Raw genomic sequence first — 15,823 nt, 5'->3', positions numbered from 1 at the left:
TTTTTTTTTTTTTGTGCAGTCATCTTTATTGGAAAATTAAACACACTTTCTGTATAAATAGCATGTCATTGTACAACACTCCTCATTAAAATGTGCAGGAAACAGGCAAAAAGTCGGACTGACTGACTGACAAGCAAACAAAGGCAAAAGGAGGCGGATGAAGGGCATCACAGGGCAGAAAGGAACACCAACAAAATGAACCTGTGCGGCTAATAAAGGGGGAGGCACAATGAGTGAAACATAAATAAACAGTACCGACTGTCAATAGGGAGTCAACAGGTGGCATTGAGTTTATGTGTTTGACCTTCATGGAGAAGCTATGGAAGATGTGGGGGGACGGAGCAGAGGGGGGGCAAACCATTGCTACCTTGCTGTAGTAACAGCAGCAAGTCAATGTCTCAGCCATGTCTCATGCCTCTGCCAAGGCCAGCACCTCTCTGTCTTGTCATCTGATTAATGAGACTGTCACTGGATGCCACCGATTCCCTCCATCATCCCTCGTCCTGGATGGCCCTTTAATACTGGGGCAAAGAGAAGGCCAAAGACAGCTATTGACATCTGTCTAGCAGCCAGGGTCATTTATGACTTCACCTGCGAAAACTTTCTGTAACTTCCTTTTAGGAGCTGTGATTAACACCGATGATTCAGAGGGCGGCTCGAGTCAAACTTGGTGCGTAGAGGGGCGGGAAATAATCATAGGGCTAATGTGATGTGACATTTTAAGATTGCCGTATCTCTTGTGGTGTAGAGCACTTTTCAAAATTTTCTCGCAGCCTTCCCTGAAATTTGACTCTCCCCTGGCCAATAGGGCAAAAAAAACATCTTGCAAAATAGTTGTCAACACAGCCATTTCTTTAAAGTTTGTGTTATGTTTCATGATTCAAATTGTAGATGAGGATTTTGTAGCAATTTGAATGACTTTTAAGTTTTATGCTTAAATGTTATATTTGTTTTGTATGTCATAAATTATTGGCACATTGGTTGCAAGACAAATTTATGTATGTTGGTCAAATACAGTTCAACTACAGTTCATTACCATTAATTTATTACATCTTAACTCGGTATAAAAATACACAAAGGAGCACTTTGCCCACATCATTGCATCTTAAAGCACTTCAGCCACTGATGTTCCTTATATTTGCATTTCTTTAAGTAGAGTTGATCACATGGTATATAAACATACAAATATGATCTACAAATCATGATTTTTGGAGTGTGTTAAAACTGTATGTTATTATAATGTGCAAATGATGTAATTAGTGTCCACAGCCTTAACTTATAGGAAAGGCTGATGGGTCATGCTACATAAAAAAGTGCAAATGTAAGGAGCATCACTGACAGAAGTGCTTCAAGACGTGCCAAAGCGCGGCTTCGATGTTGCACCATGTCAAGAGGTAATAAAAGGCTTTGTTGGCAACTATTTTGCATGTCAGTTTTTGCCCCAATCGCCGTCCATACCTCTGAGAAACATTTATATGCACAGATTTCACCCAAGCAAAGACCAGGGACAGCCAGGAGAAGGTGGGGGTTCAATGTCTTGTTCAAGGACACTTTAGCAGGAATGGACACGATGGCTGTCGCAGAAATTGAACGAGTGACATTCTGGTCACTGGGAACTGTTTTTTTTTTTTTTTTTTTACTCTTTCTTTTCTTACTCTCTCTTTTTTTCGCTCTTTCTTTGCTCTCTTGTCTCCTTCTCTGTCTTTCTCTTTACCTGTCTGTGCACCAGCGCTAACATCTCCATCAGAGGATCGATCTCAGTGTTTCAACCCCGTTTTACACTCCTTACTTGCAGCGAGACAACAGACAAATAGTGTTTGACAATGCACGTACTCTTTTCCCTTCCTCTCTCCTCTCTTGTCACCTCCCTGCCCCACCACCACCTCCTCTCCCCTCCCTCCAGGTGTCAAGAGAGAGGTGTCATGTATGATGGGTAAAAGCTCAACTCAGTGAACAAAAGCCTTGATCTCTGGAGCTGTGCGATTCCTTTGAGATTGGATTGTTTAATGGCGAGTAATTCCACAGAGAGGACACAATCCAACAACTCTCATTTTTCTGTATTGTTTCTCTTCCCTTTCTCACTCTGTCTTTCTCCCCCGTCTCTCACACAGACTCACGAAGACACACGTACACACACACACAAACACATGCATCCTGAATTTTAAGTGTCTGATGTGGCAGGAATGAGGACAGATACTGTGTGCAGCATGCCCTGAATATGCATACAGACAACATTTCTCCAAATCAAATTAAAGGATGCACTCAAAGGGCTCAGTAATCACAGAGGCAGAAGAAAAAGAAAGAGAAACAGAGAGAGAGAGAGAGAGACAGAGGACTGCTGCATGAGAAAGGACACTGAACTAACTTGTGTTAAGCAGAGTGTGAGTGTGTGGAATTAATTGAACAACTGGGCTAATTGTTTGCTAAAGCGTCACTTTTCAAAGTTGCCCTAAACGAACTGTTTTGCATTTTCTGGCATGTAACAGTGGCTGTGTTTCCATCCAGCCGGTTAGCTTATTAACAGTCCGTTCCAAATAAAACAACCTGAAAACACAAAGGCAAGTAGAGAGAGTAAAGCACAGAAAGTAACCCTGTAAAGTAATGCCAGTTTATAGATATGGGTTACCCTTTTGGAAATCTACTCCACTACAAACACACAGTGGATTTATCTCCTCATGATCCACTTCTTTAACTGTATCATATCCCTGCTTTTATATGGAAACCTCTTAACTCCTTGTAATGTGAGGCGGAGCATAATTCATGTATTTTTGAGATTCCATCTGGTTCACAAGGCTGCTATCTCCAGCTCACGATTTTCCTTCCGCAGTGAAAATTCACAGGGCCTTTCATAAAAATAAGTTTCATGACCCTAAGCCTCATAAAACACATTTGAAATGAACTGTATAGACTGAAAATTGGAGGATGTCAGCTGGAAAATTAACCATTTTAAAATCAATTCCCGGGAAATCATTTTTTTTTTTTTTTTTTTTGGACACAAAGTTTTCATCTGACAGCAGCAAGACCCTCACACATTGCTATCCTAAGATGTTCATCTCATCAGAATTCCCATTAGTTAATCAGAGCAAAACTAAACCTAATGCATAAGGTGACAGGTGAAAGTACCGGGTGAAAACAACCAATTTTGTTGATATTCATATTTTTACATGATTGTTTTTTTCTTATCACATTCAGATAACCTTTTCCGCCTCTGTCACAAATGCACTCTCTTCTGTAATTTAAAAAAAAAGTGACTTAAACTTTCTTTTTTCATTGTGCTATAATCTGCCTTTAGCACCTCATTTTTCTACCGCTGCAAAATATTCTCTATGTTTTATTGCATTTTTTATCATGTGTAAATTGTGTGGTCTTACAATATATTTAAAAATATGTATTGACAAGTCTCATCCTTTTTTACTGTTTTGTTATTTTACTGTTGCTATCACAGGAATACTGAAACACTTTGGTGTGATGTTTGCGCTTCAAATAAATGCTTCCTTGATCTGAGTCTGTGGGCGGTTGAGGGATAATGAGCTTTGGGCTTGACACCCATACAAAACTCATGTGTATGATGTCAAAAATACACGCTTGTCACTCTAATAGTACGAATGTTCGTTATTAATTCCTGACTACATGACGCTTTGAGGATGCGTGCAGCAGAGATACGCTGTGCGAAACAAGCCGGTTGTTAAGAGTGTTTGATAGCATTTTGCTCGCACTGGTGCACTGTTAGCATTTTTCACAAAGCCCAGGCCATCGCTTCATTGACTTTTGGGTGTCTCTACTGCTCATACAAAAACTCACTTGACGACATATTCATTTGTCTTGATTAAAAAACGCACTTTGCTGTCTCCTTGTTTTGTGCATTGCCTGCTTCTATTATTCCATTAAGTGGCAGACAGACACATACCACACATCTTACACACATGCAAACACACATCCCAACATAGACACGTAGAATAATTACTCCAATTAGTCTGTATTTCTATTTCCGCCCTAACTCAACTCCCTTGAATGACATATGGAAGATTTGTATGTCCCCTCTGCACTCTTTCTCTTCCTGAGAGGAAACAAATCATCTCCACAACAACAATCACTTCTCATTTGTCACTTTAGCTGCTCTCACACACTCTCTCTCCCCCCTTCTGTCTCTTCCCCCCCTTCTCTACCTGATTGCTTATCTCCTAATTGCTTTTCTATAAATGGATAAAACGTGTGTGTGTATGTGTCTGCGTGTACACGTTTGTATCTGTGCGCACGCTCATGTGCATGTGCCGCGAGTATTTCCGAGATCTTTGGTGGCGTCGTCCTCTAAATGTCTCATTACCCCCCTCTTGGGTGTAATTGCTGCACCATGCATGGCTACGGCAAGCCCCCCCTGGATGAACAAAATTAACACTATGAAATTACAAAACAAAATCATCCATTGTTATTCACTTGGGGTAACAGCACAGGAAAAAGCTGAGTGATGCAACGGATATTTCATCTTTTCTAAATAATATAGATACACATGGAAAAGTGGAAAGGAAACTGGAAACAATACACTAGCGGGGGACCCTCCCTCCTAATTTGAAATCACTGGTGAACCAAATCAAGCAGTGTATTATGCATTTTTGCTAGCCTGGCGTTGTATTATCCATTTTCACTTTGTCAAAGGGTAGAAATATTTGGATAGGCATTAAGGGAGCTAGAAAGTTTGTAACACCCCGTATAAGCAGAAAGATGTATTGTCAATGTTATTGAAATATATGCTGAGGAAGTAACATATTAGGTTTTATAATCCATATATCTATGCATTTTTATGTATACAGTATATATTTGTATCTACATTTGTTCATTTGTACATACACAAATCCAAGGTTTTAAAGTCGGGTTTGCATTTTTCTCTGCTGGAGAGTGGGAGTATCAGTCTCAGATGTGCTGTTATCTCTGAGACACAAGCAGAGGAAAGAAACCATTTGTTATGGTGGTGCTACTATCAGTTCCAGTGGCTTTCAGAATGGCTTGGTCCATTTCAGATCCAAAGGATGTAACACTGCGAGAAGAAATAAAAAGGTTTATGCCTCGGATAAATGACACTATTTCCCAATATAGTGCGTCAGATCTCACAATGGGGAGGTAATACGTTGAAGAAGAGAGAGCATCCTACACAGAGTATCCTAAATGAAGTCCACAGTGGAAGTAAAACCTTGTAACTTTGAGTAAATTAATGACATGTGTCCACATTCATGGGCTGATGCGTGGAGAAGGACAAGGGCAGAGAGTTCAGATGGCTAGCATCAGAGAAAACTATCTAAAAGAGTTGTGCCATTCAAATTACCGGAGGCTTGGATTACTCCCACTGCTTGAAGACAGAATATCCAGTAAGCTTTTTCTTTTTTTTTCTTTTTTTTCTCTTTTTTTTAATAGATAGACGTTTGTGGTTAGGATTATAGCAAAAATATAGTTCTTAGCTGGACATCAGATGCAGTTCTTATGCTTTATCCGCCTTTACTTCTTTTTCCGCTTCTCTTGGTTTTGCCCTTTTCATCCTCCTCTCTCCTCCCTCCTCCTTCAGTGAATTATAGTGCCACATTGAACTCGGTCACCAGGAAGTCCACGTGGTCCCTTTCTTTGGTCTTGAACGCCTCGGCGATGATGCGAGCGGCGTCCCTGTGCTCCCGGCCCCTCAGGGAAACCCCGTTTACCTCCAGGATCACCTGGCCAACCTTCAGCTGGCCGCAGTTATGAGCTGAACCACCCCTCTGAGAGAGAGAGAGAAAGAAAGAGAAAGATAATTCAAATTCAAATGCACTAACAATACAATCTACAATAAAACTCGGCAAAACATATACTCACTAAAATTAAGAATTAACCCCCAGTGCACCCATCCCATCCACTACACAAATGTCCCCACCCCCCATTAATCCATCCCACACACACATCAACACACTGAGATACATTCCTCATCAGCTTATAAGAGGGAAATTCCCCTTGAAGCCTTTCACCAAAGGTCCAAGCATTAAACCCTGTTCATATTCTGATCTTAACCTTAACTTAATCGATCTTTCCCTCCTTATAGACACTACATGTACTTTATATACACTTTAATCCAGTTAAAATAATGCTCCCTGTTGAAAGTGTCTCCCAAAACCCACTTTATCCACAGCAGGACTATCCATCAAGCACCATTTTAAAACAGGTGTTCGACCATGTTGGGTGCCAGCAAGAGAGATAGCCCCGCACTACAATTGAATCAATTCACGTCAAAAGACTGTAATAGCCCCACGACTAATCCTCAAATAGGGTGTGCCACGAAAGGCAGTAAACCCTTCCATGACCTGCTGCACCAGGTGGTGGGGGCATGCTAATTTTGGCTGCCAACTTTCTCCTTTCCACCTACACTGAGGACTCCCTGCTAAACTCAGCCCAGCCTGCAGACTGATGGTTTTCAGTCGGCTAACCAGCAGTGATAGGCAGAGATGGACAGAGTACTTGACCCCAGTATTTGAGTAAGAGTAAAAATACTACTGGTCAAAATTTACTCCGTTACAAGTAAAAGTAGCTCAGTTGACATGGTACTCGAGTAAGAGTAAAAAAGTACTTGCTTTTAAAGGTACTTAAGTATCCAAGAGTACATGCTTTTAAATTTACTTAAAGTAAAAGTAAAAGTAAGAGTAAGAGTAAATTTCTTATTTTTTACATCAATGAATTACTGTAATTTTTTTCAATTTATAGGACCTTGTAACCCTTGTTTCAAAGAATTAACTCTTTGAAACCACCTGCACTAATGTGCTTGCATGTAGAATCACAATGTTATACAAAGCCTGCAGAAACACCTATAAAAACAAATAAAATGAATGAGATCATAAGACTGAGACTCGTAGTCAGCGGATCCATCTCTTTCTTCTCCTGCTGCCGCCATTGTCGCGGTCTTGTTCTGAGTTGTTGAGCATGGTTACTTTGGCGTTATCCTTATATGGGTAGGGGATGACGTATTTCCGCTTTTACGTAGATCCCAGTGGAGAACGTGTACTGTGATAAGTTTCCTTCTTTGACAAACACAGCTTGTGTCCAATAGTATTTTAGAAAAAAAAAAACAAAAAAAAAACACAGCCGACCTTAAAGTAACGAGTACTTTTCAGCCTTCCTAGAAATTTACTCGAGTAAGAGTAAAAATATTTGTCTTGGAAATGTATTCGAGCAAGAGTAATAAGTATCAAAGAAATCTAATACTCAAGTAAAGTACAAATCCTCAGAGTCTGTACTTAAGTACTGTACTCAAGTAAATTTACTCCGTTACTGTCCACCACTGGTGATAGGTTATGAAAAAAATATCATGCAACACTGTGGCCAGATCGGACAGGGTTGTAGAAGACAGACTGGTGATGGGTCAGCCTCCTCATGATCTGTTACCTGTCTGACACCTTTTCTCTACATGGCTGACACCCCTCCAGCTGCATCAAGAGATACAGGCCTGCAGCTCTAGTCCTGTGGTCACTAGCCCCCTTTACAGCTCCTATAGTGCGCTCTTGGAGGCTCTACACACAGTTTGCGCCAGGATATTGAGGCAGCCAGGACTCTCCTCCTAGTATAGGCACTAATGATGACAGCCACTACTATCTTATCTTGCTTTTTCCCAGCAATTAGTCCATGTGTCTGGTCTGAATCAGAGTAAAACTAATATTTTTTGTTTTGTTTTCTATTTGGTCCAATTCAATTTCACACGGCACAAATTTGAGCAGATCAGAGGACAGAGAACATTTGCTGAGGAGCATGTGAGAAGGGGTAGGGGTGGAAACGCACCAGGAAATCTCATTTAGTTGTCAGCAATATATACTGGCGGAAAACATAAACAACCCTTTTGCAAGAGTGCACAGAATTCATGGAAATTTCCTGAGCACAGAGGACATGGAGCAGGTGTCGCAGTTAGGGTTTGGTGATACTGGCAGTAATTCCGCTTTGGTTTTTCTCCCAAAACGCATTTGGAAGATGTTGCTCAGTATGAATGTCCACGTGCTAAAATTGTGCTGATTTGTGAAGCAGTGCATTCTTGTGATAATGAAATGTAGAATGTTAACTTCACTCTCTGTACATTGACTGAACCAAAGTCGAAATTTAAAATCCACACGAGAGTTTCCTTGAAAGCTGCCAAAGATCACTTCTCACAAGCGGTCTCAGACTGGTTGCATTGCTCCACACTTGCTGTTGAGGAAGTGTTCACAATTGCCCAAGCAAACCCCACCAAGGGGAAAATGCACCCAGGTTATATTCAAATGGCTTTAATACTGCTTATGTGAATGTTCCCTTAGACAGCTTTCCAATCACCTTGACTGCTCCACCATCCCGATCCCTATAGTGACTGCTTTTCCTGACCCAAGCTATATAGCTAATGTCTTTATGATTCCCTTTACTGCAACTTCCCTTGTAGCTTCAATGTCTCTGTCCTTGCCTTCTGTCTATTAAGGAGACTGTTGATTTAGCTCAGCTAGTAGCAAAACTCCTCTGATACCTCTCAGCGTCTGGTATGCAGCATCAGCCTTAAATGTGATGGCTACAACTTTAGCATAAAGTAAGTGACAGCCAACCACAAACAAACACACACTCACATACTGTACACACAGACACAGAAAAACACAAGACTGTACACAAAAATACAAACACACATATCCTTATCTCTTGCAGCCTTGCTCTCAAAGCACAGAGAAGAGGCTCAGCGGTAAATGCAGCCTTATGGCTTCAAAAACTATTTGATTGACAGCATTAAATGCTTTCTCCTGGCAGACAACTCGCACAGCTCCATCCTCGCCCGTTCCAGTATATTTGTGATTATAAATATATTGTCCATTATTGACATCTCTGGCACAAAATAAGATTGGAAGTCATGAATAAGACTGCCTAAAAAGTCTTCAGTCTATCCAGAGGACAAACAAGGCCTCTGGCATCTCTTCCTATGGGGAGGGTAAGTCTATCTCAGGCAGGAGATAGCTCCTTGGCAGAGAAATCTCCTAGAAAGACTTCTAAAAGAACCAGCAAATCTCCTCCCAACAAGTCCCATACGTGTCTGTAAAACTGTGGAATGCCATCAATCCCAGGATCGAGGCCCTGGCTAGGTTCTGTGTGAGGTAAACATCGAAAGGCCTAATCTCAGCTCTGATCTCAGCTTGGAAAGTTCAAAATGAAGATCCTTGGAACATCTTTGTCATTCGTCCTTCCACAAAAAAAAAACCCTGAACAGATGCTCATTTTTAGTTATGTCGTCCACTTCTCCTCCAAGGTCACATCCTCTTAGGACAGCCGCAGACATTGCAGTCCTGCCTGCTGCCACTCTTCCTCCTGAGACTGAGGCACTGCTAGAATCCACTTCCTTAATCATGGTGACTCATTTGTTTATTAGAGCCCCCTGAACCTGGTCCTGTAGGAAGGATCCAAGCTCACAACTGGAGTCCTGAATCTGGGTTCCCTCTAACTCACAGCTCAGTTATTCTGTTTGTTAGCACTTTCCCTGCCTCATTAAGAGAAACATTCTGACAAAGGACTCCTAAATAATTGTTTCCCACCCACACCATTGTCTTAATTTCTATTAGTCCGCCTTGCCCTTCCTTAATTTATACTCGACAACAGTTCATGTCTAGCAATATGTTTACATTTCAAATTCCACTATGACTTTGGTTAAAGGGTTTGCAAACTGATGTTGACACCTCTATGTTAATCAGAAAAAATAAGGGGGAAAAAATAGAAGAAATAAAAATAAAAAGAGCTTTGCGGCACTTACCTCACTGCCTACCACCACCCTGATGCTTTTGTATTTCCCTGCTGTGTCCTTACATGTTCTACACATAAACAAGTACACACTGCCTCACTACAAAAAGAGCATCTTCTCACTGACAGTGATGCTCCTCCCCACCTTTGCCCACAGTTAATTCCACTATATAGTTTCAATCAACATCATTACCACAGATATTTGACCACAGGTCCTGTCCAGATTTTTGGAACAGTCCCCTTTTCAGTTAGGAGTAACTCATCGACATCAACAATTAAGATCCATCATTTGCATAAATACATAAATGTCTATATAATAATGTTCTGTCTATTTACAAAGATCTGAAGGAGCTTCAAAGCCATTTAATAGATGCAAACATTGTTTTAGGAGAGGTGCTGCAGAGTTCATATCTCGGAACAAGGTTTTGGAGGGCAAGGATTTGCAGTTTTCACAAGAATAATTAATTTGAGCTATTTACTCTAGGTTATGCCATAGTTGAGCAATATATTGTCAGTTGATTTACTGATAAATAACAATAAAAAACAAATTTTGTACATATGAATTGAAGAAAGCAGAAGATGATGAGTTAGACAATGTACATCCATGCAAAATCTACACTTCAAGATCATTAATATAATTTCGAGTATGATTGCTAATTTGATAGATAAAGCTATCTTACATTTAGTTACATTTAGTTGTAGTTAATTATGTTTTGATGTCTCAAGCTATATGCTATAGTTTTTCACCTGAATTTCAGATTTGTAGGGAAGAGGACCGAGAGATGACACCGTGTACCAGCCTTTCTGCAAACCCACGCTGGGCAAACTGTTGTTGGGGAAGTGCACTGCAAAGTTTTATTTTGATGGCAGTTACAGTGTCTGTATGGTTGTGCCTGTTGACAAAGTCAAATAATTTCTCACACATCTCGAGACTTTTCAGAAATGCAAGACATTTTTTTTTCCCTCCAGGGATGACACAGCATCCTGGCACATAAAACCTGGTACATTCACGGTGGTTACTGCCGCTAACAAGAACAGTCACAGGAGCCAGTAAATTGGCAGTCCAATCAGCACATTACTGCACATACACAGAAAGAAACAAGTGGTTAGTGTCAGTTCATACTGATCTGAAAGTCCTGAGCACTGAAAGACAACATTTTTATTTGCATTTCAGGCTGTGTTGCATTCGTTTGCGGCAGACACACACAAACACGCACACAACTCAGTAATCACATCTATGAAAATCTGAAATGGCGTTAAGTGGAAGAAACTCATTCAAGACTTTCCTTCATACAGGAATACTGATTTTTGCCTCTCTCATTATCTTAATTGAATTGCAACAGGTCACAGCAATGTGGAAAAAACTAAGAGATTCAGTCTCCTGTGGTTATAATAAACCTCAAAATACATATAAAAATGTCTTTTCCTGCTGCCAGCCTCAACTTCCTCCTCCTCTGACACTCTCAGACCTCCTCTCATTACGGGATACTATGACGGGTTAAAAACACCAGCTATGCCTGCCAGACAAGGACTGCATTATCGCCTGTCTTATTTACTGAGCTCACAACAATTACAGCGAGCCACTGAAGCAGTCGGCCATCGCGATGGGGAGATGGCAGTGATAGGGGCTGTTGCTCTAGGAGACGTGATGGGGACTGATAGCAGCAGGCAGGCGCACGGCGGCTTACTCATCTGTCCTCATCCTCAGTAGCAATGATCGAGATGACCAGGGGCAAGAGCCCTTGCGCCCAGAGAGATAGGAAATACAGACAGTGGCAGTGCGCTCAATCTTTGTAACCCCTGCATGATTCCACTATGCTTACTTCCACTACTGCAGTGAGACCATACAGTATAGAGCACAGATTATAAGACGGCATCAACTGTCCCCAGGATAAAACTGATGTCTAGTGGATGGATTCAGGTGGATATAATGGATTTTTCTTGCCTTGTTTTGAAAACATACATTTGTCATTTAGCTGCTTGGTGCTGACTGAGAGAAGGCACAGAGGCATGCCATGGATTATGCACCTTGCTCAAGGGCCTAATAACATCAAGTTAAGTGTCAGGACTATTCCCCGTGTTACACAGCAAAGTTTTCCAGGCTCACTCAAAACTGAGCCTGCAATAAAATCTTTCCCCACTTTCCTTTAGTGTGACCTCAAGGCTCTAATGTTATAAATGCGTCTAAATATCTGTGAGGTGGTACAATGTTATTGTTGCCAATAGTGTAATACAACTTGGACAGATAGTATGAACAATACCTCCCCGTGTGGACTTAATGAAATGTTGGATTTGTCACGCTTCTTAACACTGCCTGAACTTGTTCTCATATCCTATAACAATATATTTTTTTAACTGAAATGTATGTTTTTTCCTATAACTTTTCATGTATTTAGAGTCTATATTCCTTGTTTACTTGCTCATATCTTTTGCTTTACATGTTCTAGGCGTGGTGTCACTTTGTTTCCAGGAGTGATATGCCCTCCCCATTCCCTTCCTTATTTCTAGTCGATGCCTGACCTGGACTTCGCCCTATACCAGAGGAGGCCTTTCAGACAAAACCCATTATTTGTTAGTCTTTTGTGTATCTCCATTCTATTCTACTGGGACTTTAAGTCTGTCTGGCAGCCAAGTAAAGACTTCTTTTATTTGCATATACTCTGGTGGCCCCATCATTTGTCTTATAAACATGTGGCATTGCCTTACTCATGATTCTAGTCCCATTAGAACAAGACAAATATACATATATACATACATATATATCTGTTAGAAACTGTGCAATCTGATAAACCTGATTAACATTTTTAATCTATACATCTCAATAGTAAAACAAACTTTAACTTATTTGAACTAAGTCTGTTATCTGAGCTGCAGGAGGCTGTACCACCCTTGCTAGATTATGCTGCTGCATTTGCCCTTTTCCCAAAAAACGAATGCCACTGTGAGAAAGCACCGATTTCTTCTGCTATAGCCCGTGCAATCAGTGCCTTTTTTATTTTTATTAGCCTCTCACTAAAGCATCTCTGGGGCTGTGAGAAAGTTTGAAACATAGACTAAGGGCTGTAGCCCAAGAGTTCAGTGGTTTCATCTCTAAAATGTGACTCGTTCACTTTCTGTGCTCATGAAAGGATCAGTATCACAGACAGTCTTGAGCTGATGCAAGGCTTTATTGACTCGCATATTACTACGGCAATCTGATCATTATACAGTGCAATGATGACCTTCTTCAAAGCATCTTTTTCTGTTAATCTTTCACTGGCTTGTTTGATTTTACACTGCACAAACCAGTATTCAAATAAAGTAGCTATTATTTTTGTTAGATAAATAGGGCACTTTATTTAAAAACCCTGCAGCAGACTTGATCTGATTAACTCTTTAATCTGCTTTTCTGAAAAGCCGAGCTTTAAGTGGCAGTCCTGGACGATTTCTGCCGTTCCTTTTGCCTTTTCCTCAAAACGGCGATGCAGCTTGTGTGACAAGTAAACCAGGCATGTGCAGATAATGCCACGAGGTGCTCATTAGCAGACTGGAGAATAGCAGAAACTGGTATGAAGCAGAGGCCAGACAACCATCAGCCAATTACAGGGCTGATAAGGTCGGGTGTATTGTGACTGGTTGGCTGATTGGGACACATGCAATCATGTTGGAAGCAAAACAGCACTGATATGAAAATTAGCATAAGTAGACACTTCGTCGCCTGATTGCCAAAAAAAGGACACAAAACGTAGGGGAAAGGGTTGAGCGGGCAACTAAAGAAGTGAAGGTGGCGTCCCATCTTCCCGACTTTTGTCTGAAAATTTCTGTCAGATGTATTGATAGGAACACAAGTGGACTGGTTAGAAAAACATGTCCAGGTTGTCCCGCTGTGACCCATGACCTTCCACTCACTCCCACAGCCATCAAATACCCCATCAACCAGCACCACCAGACCTCCACTTTTTCATCATTACAAATCCTGCTGCTCTCCCCTGAACACAGCTCATTCTTCTTTTGCATTCGTCACCCTCCCTGTATCCTTTCTTCCATACTCTTTGATTTTGAATGTGCTGATTTCCTATCCTTTTATCCCTCCCCTTGCAATCAGCATCCTTTTTTATTTCAATCACCACCTCTTTGGAGTGGGAGGCTGAGAGACTACTTTATATATAGGGAGTGGGCAGTGGCTGTAGCTTGTCAGTGCTCTGATCTATGTAAATGTAGCTCCCTGCTTCTCTGTGCTTTTTGAAACGATCAGTGTTACAGACAGTCCTGAGAGGATTCAAGGCTGCGTTGAGTTGCACATTACTGTGGCAGTCAGATACATGTACACTCAGTTGCAGCGGTGGCCTTCTTCAAATATAGCAAACCTCTCTTCTTGTTCTGTAAATCTTCCAGTGATTGTACACTGTATAACCAGACATGCTCATGAAATTCCCACATAGATGTGATGGCACCTGTTGTGATCTTGTAGTTGCTGGGTGATTCACTTGTCCCTCTGTTCTCTCTGAAGGTGGATCATAAGTGTAACTGGGAACACCTGAGGGCCTGAGGGGTTCCCAGGTTATTTAAGCTGCAGCATCGCAGCCCTCCCCCTCTGACTCGCTGCCAAACTCCCTATCACCTTGCTGCTGCTGCCCACTCTCTTTCTGGCTGTTTTGGTTCAGTTATGCCACTTTAGCACTTTAGTTTATTGTTATGTTTTGTTTTGCACCCTGCACACACACACACACACATATCCTCCAGTCAAAAGTAAGTGTGGTGTGTTTCCCTATTTGTTGTGGCCAAAGAGCCAGGTCATATCATAACATCTATCTATCTATCTATCTATCTATCTATCTATCTATCTATCTATCTATCTGCCTATCTGTCTATCTGTCTGTCTGTCTGTCTTTTATTTTGTCACTATAAACATAGCCTTGAAAGAAACACTCCGCTTAACTCTTTAATCGCTACTCTACACACTCAAATACCTCAACTAAGCATTAGCATATTTGCACTTTGTCCTTAACTTGTTTTTGAAAAAAGTACTAGGCTTTCTCCACTAGAAGACGCTGCTGATTTTTACCTGTGTCACAAAACACCAGTGTCATACTATAGCAATTGCCACATAGTGAAAAGACTAATTGCCATGCATTGCCAGTCTCTAGGCAGTCAAGCTTTTTGATGGAGGTCATTAAAGGTTATAATCATCTTTGCAAAAACCCCCCAAAAGAGATGGAAAATAGCCGGATTCTCACTGTGAGTTCAGCTCCACTGTGAATCCGTTAAGACTTGAAAGAAATCAAATTCCACCTGGAAAGTGGGTGTGCGGTACCATGGATGAGAACCAAAACAGCACCTGGGAATAATAAACACCGCTAACAATACAGGGAGATTATTCACCATTTTGATGAATGGAGCTGACTGCATGGTATTTAGGATGCCGGCTTAGGCAGAGGCTAGAAACAGCTTTGTGCAGGTATTACATCGCATTCTTCATGACCCACCTGTATTGTGACAATACGTGGCAGAGGCTGTCGAGTGTTGGCACCCCCTTCAATGGCAATACCCAGGGTGCTGGCACTCTTTGCCACCCTCACTAGCGTGGAGGTAGGCTCCAAGAGCCCAGGCTATGGTAAGGGAGAGAGAGAGGAGCATATGTTATTGTTGTTGTATTATTTATCAATACACCAATCATATGAATGCATTGAAAATATTCTTGTCTGGTTCAATTGGTTCAATTGTTTTTTTTTTTTTTTTTTTTACCTTTATTAATCCTTTTTTTCTTTGCTGAACATATAACATATAAGACTTAAACTGTCTTTGCATACTCTTCACAAAGTACATTCATTAATGCTGTGACTATGTGTGTGCAGCTACATATTCCAGTGCCGTATTCAGGACTGATCAATCATGTTTAACAATTATCACTGAGTGTAACAGTTTCACACTTTGTGGAACAGAATGACAGAAATATAGACATTTTAATTTCCATTTTACCCATATTTAACTTTAATTTAGCTTGGGAAGTTTTGATGAGCACATTTGCTGTTTAGAGCACACCTCACATGCATACTGAGACAACTTCTCTTCTCTTTTTTTTTTTTTTTTTTTTTGCTCAAGGGCA

The 15,823-nt window shown here is 41.0% G+C and overlaps 1 protein-coding gene across 1 annotated transcript in view; it reads right to left on the bottom strand.

Moving 5' to 3' along the window:
* Nucleotides 1–1,983: 1,983 nt before the first annotated feature.
* Nucleotides 1,984–15,823, bottom strand: part of whrna (whirlin a) — a 153,350-nt gene continuing 139,510 nt past the window's right edge. Inside the window, exons 11-12 of the mRNA XM_030065305.1 lie at nucleotides 15,204–15,326; nucleotides 1,984–5,741 (exon numbers count right to left, since the gene is read on the bottom strand). Coding sequence (XP_029921165.1) covers nucleotides 5,559–5,741; nucleotides 15,204–15,326 — 306 coding nt within the window. The 3' untranslated portion in view covers nucleotides 1,984–5,558. The remainder of the gene's footprint in view (nucleotides 5,742–15,203; nucleotides 15,327–15,823) is intronic.

Source organism: Myripristis murdjan, chromosome 12, assembly GCF_902150065.1.
Source record: "Myripristis murdjan chromosome 12, fMyrMur1.1, whole genome shotgun sequence".
NCBI lineage: Eukaryota > Metazoa > Chordata > Actinopteri > Holocentriformes > Holocentridae > Myripristis > Myripristis murdjan.
This window is presented reverse-complemented; position numbering and strand designations above follow the sequence as displayed.